The sequence below is a fragment of the Symsagittifera roscoffensis genome, chromosome 8 (assembly GCF_963678635.1).
Source record: "Symsagittifera roscoffensis chromosome 8, txSymRosc1.1, whole genome shotgun sequence".
NCBI lineage: Eukaryota > Metazoa > Xenacoelomorpha > Acoela > Convolutidae > Symsagittifera > Symsagittifera roscoffensis.
Window position 1 is genome coordinate 32,540,510 of NC_087069.1, and position 6,674 is coordinate 32,547,183.

At 37.3% G+C, this 6,674-nt stretch overlaps 1 protein-coding gene across 1 annotated transcript; it reads right to left on the reverse strand.

Annotated features, from left to right (window-relative positions):
- Positions 1-391: 391 nt before the first annotated feature.
- Positions 392-1,396, reverse strand: LOC134853557 (myb-like protein O). Its single transcript, XM_063869556.1, has one exon. The coding sequence runs from the start codon at positions 1,394-1,396 to the stop codon at positions 392-394; it is 1,005 nt and encodes a 334-aa protein (XP_063725626.1).
- Between the last annotated feature and the right edge of the window lie 5,278 nt (positions 1,397-6,674).

Below are 6,674 nucleotides of genomic sequence, written 5' to 3' on the forward strand. Positions count from 1 at the left end.
ATCTACCCAAACTTTTTTCGGCTGTTTTGTTTTTATCATATGTTTGAATGCTTCCGCAGTTGAGGTGGCATACTTTGATTTCAATGGTTGTACACGTAGAAAGCGGGACATGCAATCCACTGCAACCATAAGATATTTAATGTTTTTGTTGTAATCTGCAAGTTTATCAACATACGCCAGGTCAATTGACCATATTTCGTCTATGTCATAAACTATCACTTTGAGGCGTGGTGTTTTGCGACGAACTGTTCGATATTTTGTATATGCTGGCTCTGTATGTAAAAAACGTTTCACTTTACTTCGTGAAATTTTTGATTCCTCTTTTAAATTCTGTACACTGCCAAACAATGCTGGACCTTTACTTGTAAATTTAGTTTTCAATATTTTTTCTTCAGCTGGTGTAATCTTGCCATTTTTTGTTTGTTTTTGTCTTCTTCTTCTCTGTCGTTGCAGAATCTGAATCGTTATCGGGCGTTTCGTACGACTCGGAGTCTTCTTCTTCTGCTGCACCTTCTTCTCGTTTGGTTTTTTGCGGTGACCGTTCTCTTTCACTGTCTGCAACAGTCTTTCTGGTTTTGCGTCTCTTACTGCTTTTTGAGGTGGCACTTCTTGACGTCGTCGACGACGACGACGAAGGTTTCTTCTCGGGAGAAAGGAGGAGGAGGGCTGTAGATTTCGAAGGGGAATTTGTGGAACGTCTGCTTCTTTGCTTCTGTTGAGCTTGTTCCGTATTCGTTGACTGAACCGCGACTTTGGCATACTTGTTCATAACCAACCGTTCATCAAGTTTGAGTGACCTCAAAATCAGTATAAAAGCAGGGTTGTAAAGTTTTTTAGTTTGTTGTTGTATATCAAACAGAAAAACTGATGCTTTAAGACCTGTTGGCACTTTATCAACGTAAATTTCTTCATTATCTTTATTTATTTTGACTCGTTCTGACTTTTTAATAACTTCAAGAACTTTTTTTGCTCGCTTAAATTTGTGTTCATTCATGAGCTGTAATTGTAACAGGATACGTTCTGTGGATAATGCCTCACTAAGCTCAACACTTTTTTCCATCTCGTTACCTTCATCATCATCATCATCATCATCATCATCATCACCATCATCATCATCATCATCGTCTTGAGAAGTGAGAGGGAGAGCTTGTTTTTGTGGATTGTTTTCTGCTTTGGCAACAATAGGTGGTTCAGGGGTTGGGGGAATGACTGCTGGCGAAACAATAGCTGATGTTGTTGTTGTTCTTGCTGATTCATTTAGTGGTCTCAAACGGTTCAAAAATGATAGTTGCGGTTTCTTGTGTTTACTTGAGTTGTCAAGCAAAATATGTGCTGCATGTGGTTGATCTCTGATGTACATATGCTTTGGAATTAGAACAAATTCTTCTGCTGCCATTTCTATGCAGTCAAATACTTGAAGCAAAAATAAAGTATTTGTCTGATTAGATAAAATCCTTGTTTGCTCAGTATAATAGCTCGTTTTTTTTCAGGACTCGTTTTCGGATTGATTAAAATTTTGTATGCTGTTTCGAATTTATTGAGGTTTGGAATACTGACAGGCACATTTCCGTTGACTACATTGAGCAAGCAATCACAACAACTGATATGATTTGACTATTTGATGTTTTTTTTTCTAATGAAGCCTCGTAGTTGAGTTGGGTTCAACTGTACCATGTGCTGCAGAATAAATAATTTTTTCGCGTTCATTTGTGATGGGTGTCACTTCTGCTTTATCTAAAGGTAAATAGAAAATTGACGGACCAGGTGGTATTATGTTTGAACAGTATCTGAGACAGTCTGATGTTCGGGGATCTAAATCTATTAATAGATGTCCGAAGCTGTCCTTTGTAGCCAGTTCATACGATTGACGTAAGAATTTAGGTGCATTAAGTTGCCTTCCGAGATGATCAAGTTGCTGAATATCACGAGGTGATTTGAATAAAATGATGTGAGATGTGTTCAAATCAATAGTTCGGGACCATCGGCTTTGTTGGAATAAATTATGTTTAACATAAATAACATCTAAGCCCCTGTGTCTTCCTGCTGTTGCTAATTTAACGAATTCTTTATCATTGTATATTTCTTCGCATGAGTCATCAAACACTAACAGAATGTTTTCAATGTTTCTCAAACGATCGAATCCGTCAAATTTTACAAATTCAATATGAATTCTGCGAGCGTTTAACTCGTCCATAACTACAGGTTGAATATCTTTGTAAAAAAATAACACTCTTTCAAATTTGGGATAAAATGATCTTCCTGTCAATAGCTTGAAAATCAACTCTGTTTTTCCGGATCCTGACGGTCCTACAACTGCCATAAACAGTCTTGTCGACGTATCAATAATTTTATTCATATCCTTGGGTTTGGTAGCACGTACCCAACTAAACCAGACAATATTGAAAACCAAACTGACGTTTCTTCACAGCTTATTTGCGTCCAAGAAAGTTTTAAGATGCAAAAAGTAAGTAAAATGAAAATTAAAATCATTTGAGACATAAAAACTACTTCTGATCTGGGGACTGTAACATCATTACAAAACTTCCAAGATTTTTGTTCAGTGTTTGTTTGATCATAAGCAAAATCTGTAACTATAGTAGCATCAGGCTCATCAATAGCTATTTCAGTCATTCAGTTGTTCGATTTATATTTCTCTCTCTAACTGATTCTTTCTAACTCCTCTCTATCTATAACACTAGTTTCTTAATGAGAATGAAAAAAATGTGTTCTTGTCATAAAATATGTATTATCTATACTTCAGAACAACAAAAAATCTCGTATCGAGTATAACTTCTAGAGTCATTAGTTATGTCATTGTCATTGTCATTGTCATGCAGCATTTCCACAACATAATTGGCTGGCACATATTCAGTTTTTGCATGAAATACAACTTTCTTTACAGAGTTCTCTTTTACTAGTTTCTGAACTTCCTCAGGTAGGTCACTGCTTTGAAGATCCATTTGAACTCCGGGTTGACGTTTGGGCACTAAGACTAGCCTGGGAAGACATACTCCTCGTTTGTTGGCCAACATTTTGACTAAACTTGTGTCGTTGAAAATAGATGAATTGGTCAATCACTGGGAAAAAATTTCTTAAAATAGTCAATTCGTCTCCTGAGAGAGTAATTTGTCCTTTCCGCTGCACAACTTGACCTCGGCAATTGATTTGTTCTGTTCTGGTCAAAGTTACTTTGATATCACTCTCTGGTGTCATCCAAGCCAAGAACACTAAATTTGGAGATAGGTACGTCTCCGCTTTTGCTAGTCTTTCGTTGTTGCTCATTTGTCAGCCAATCAAAAAAAACCTTCGTTTTTTTCAGGGAACAGTGATTCCTAGAGTTATAATTAGGTTGTAAATGTCTATTGCAGGATGGATAATTCTTTAAATGTAAGTTTTCAATTCTCGGGCAACCCAATTCATCAAGATTCACAACTTCTCGATCCAAGTACTTTGCAAGGAGTTCAGCCTTCTCTTTTCCTTTGGCGTAAAATACAGCGTTAGGATTTCTCAAAACAAAACTTTGAATAATCTGATTTAGGTTTAAATATAAATAATCTCCGCTTTCCCAGTTAATTCCGTGCAAGTATTGTGTTAACCAGTTGTACGCTTTTTGTTCAGCTTTGGGTAGTGAGTTGAAAGGGACTGGAGGTAGAAAAATAAGAGAGTCACTATATTCAGAAGTCGTAATGGCTATTTCTTTAACTATAAAGGTACTTTTTTTATAGCGAAATCCTTCCAAATCTATGACGACTGATCGTTCGCTCAACGTTCTAATAACTGATAGAGTTCTGGTCTGGTTAGTTTGACGAATAAACAGAAAGTAATACCGCTCAAATGACCAATCAGACTGCTGTTACACTTCCAGGGTAACATATAGCAGTAAGTGGGACCCGTGGTGTAAACTTTGTCAACAAAACCTGCAGCTTCATGTAAAATTGCATGCAGACGTAGTATTTTTGAATCTTTTAAATATTTGTCCAAGGAAGAGTTGTCTATGCCAATAAGACCTCCATATGGTCTAAGTTTAATAGCTACGTCATAATTTAATTCGTTTTCACTGGAAAAGAAAAACAGAGAACATGCAGCCAGAAAGTAATTCCGACGGTCAGAATTTTCCGGATAGGTTTTTTTCACAGTCAAATAAATCTCATGAATGATTTCCAAGTCTGTTGAGGTAACTCTACGTTTTTCCAATTTCATTTTTTTTCCAACACTCTTTGAGCCTGCTGACTTTCAAAACAGTGGAAATAAAAGTAATCGTTTAGATGCCAACAGCTGATATCTACAACTCGGTGATATACATTGAATTAGTCCATCAGCCTTTTTGATATATTTTTAACATTTTAGTAAACATAAATTTTCAGTCTGCGCTTTATTTTTTTCTTACAATCAGCTAGTGACAAAGTCAAACAAGAAGTCAAATCTATTCAATTTCAAAAGTAGTATTCGACAAATCAAATGTTTTTACCAGTTTTGTTTCCAAATCAAACTCAAAATTTTTAAACTGGTTGAAAATAACACGCAGCTAAAAGTACAATTTATTCTGTCTGTGTTTTCGTGATAAGCGTATTTTAAACTCGGGGAAAATTTAGAGAAAGTTTAGCACAATTATCACCTTCCGAAACCTACTGTTCCAAAAAATTTTATTTGATGAACAATTTCATGTGATTTAAAATGTTAATTTGCTTGTTTTAGATGCCATCTTACCTCGAAACAGTTAAAATCCCTTTCGGCGGTTTAGAGCTGATAAACATTCCTGTGGAGGAAATCCACGTTATATATAAGGCTGGGCCCGATCCTGAGGTATTACTGGTGAAGGAGCTCTGGGTCAAGCCACGCCAGTGGGCCAAGGGGAAACCCCTTCCCCGGACTTACCTCCCTGGGTCGCCCGAGTGGGAACTCCTCTCTGAGCAACTCAGGGACGTGGTCGCCCTCGGGGGTTGGATTGCCTACAGGGCTTCTGACCTGCTGGTGCTGATGGACAGCCCAGCCGCTTCTATTTATTCATACCTCTTCCAATAAAGAAGAGGTTTTTTTTCTTTTTTACCAAATTTTATTTTTTTAGTCCCCTTCCTCAACATCCCCCTTTCTTTATTATTTGTTTATTATTATTATTAATATTACCACCAATCTTTCGACGAGCTCAACTTTCGGGTAAGTCATTCTTATTTTGTTCAAATAGATCATTCATTTTGCCCAAATAGAGGTGGCGGCCGCCGCACTTGACCAATTTTTCTTTCTTCGAGATTGAGCAATAAAACATGCAATTTTGAAGGAAATCGTTCACCGCAGCCAACAGTTAAGCTACGCTGCCAAAATATTGGCTTTCCTATATACCATATAGTTTGGTTGCGTATAATAGGTATATAACGTCATTTTACATGTAAACAAGCCAATACCCCCAAACTTTAGAAGGGAAAACATGCACCAACCAAAACTTAATTCCATTCCCATTTCCATAAAGTGGCTGGAAAATTACCAATTTTAACCCCCCTTAAAACATGCGTGCCCGAAAAAGTAGGGGCTTTAACCCCTTTGGGGGTTAAAAGTGGTAAGTACAACGGCACATCGAAAAAAAGGGGGGTTTAAAAGTGGTCATTTTCCTAGCCACTTTTACTATACTACTCAGGACTGAATGAATGACCTTCAAGCTGCTTTTTTCTCTAGATTTAGACGAGTTTCAAATAACATGCGTATCTTCTACTGAACTTTTCATCCATTTTATCAACACGTGGTACAATTCGAGCTTTTCGAGTTCTATGCTGTAAGTGGTTACGCGTCTTACCCGTTTTAAGGATGTTAAGATTAGCGCTATATTACTTTAGAAGGAAAAGCGTCTTTAACTCAAGGGAAGGAGGCTGGTGAAGCAATTTGTACCTCTCAATTAGTATCTAGTCATTAGCCTTACGCTTAGAAATGAAGTTTGACGACGATCAGAACGAGAATAATTTTTCCTCCATGTAGTCAGTTGGGTTGCGTCTAGAGTATAGGATCGCACAAATAATCTTGCCCACTTCGCAACTTGCCGTTTGGTTTTACTGCAATGTCTACTTGTTGAGTTTTTGATGACTTCGTTCCAAATTACAAGGTCGTTACGGTGAGAAAAGTAGCGATGAAGGTAGTACTAAACTGTTTCCTGAGAATTAGCGTTTAAGTTCAAATTTAATCCTGGTTTCGTACGGTAAACATATTTGATGCGCTTCTGCGACGGAGCGGGAAGTTTGCGAAGCGCGTGATCTAACGAACTATCTCCTAGTACTGAGTACCGAACCCCAAGAGACCTGATACCACAATGCGACTGCTGGAAAATAAATAGGTCTGTTGAACTCCAACAACACACAATTTTTTGACAATTTACCAATTTTTTCACAAATTTTTTGGTGAAATTTGATCAGCGGGTTCAAGTCAGAAACCAATCCAAAAAAAACTATGTCAAGTACCTGTTGTCTATATCCAGTTCTTACTGATTTTTGGCTCAACCTAACGATTCAAAAACTTTCAGCATAACTGTTTTGAAAAAACTGCCACGTACTGGCGTGCGACGATAATTTGAACATATAAGACAGCATATATAATTTTATAGCTCAAATGGATTGTCTTATAAACAGTTGTGTCTTACACTGTTTGGAAGAATTTTTTAGGGCAACGGATCCTGCAGAACTTCGGTCACTGAC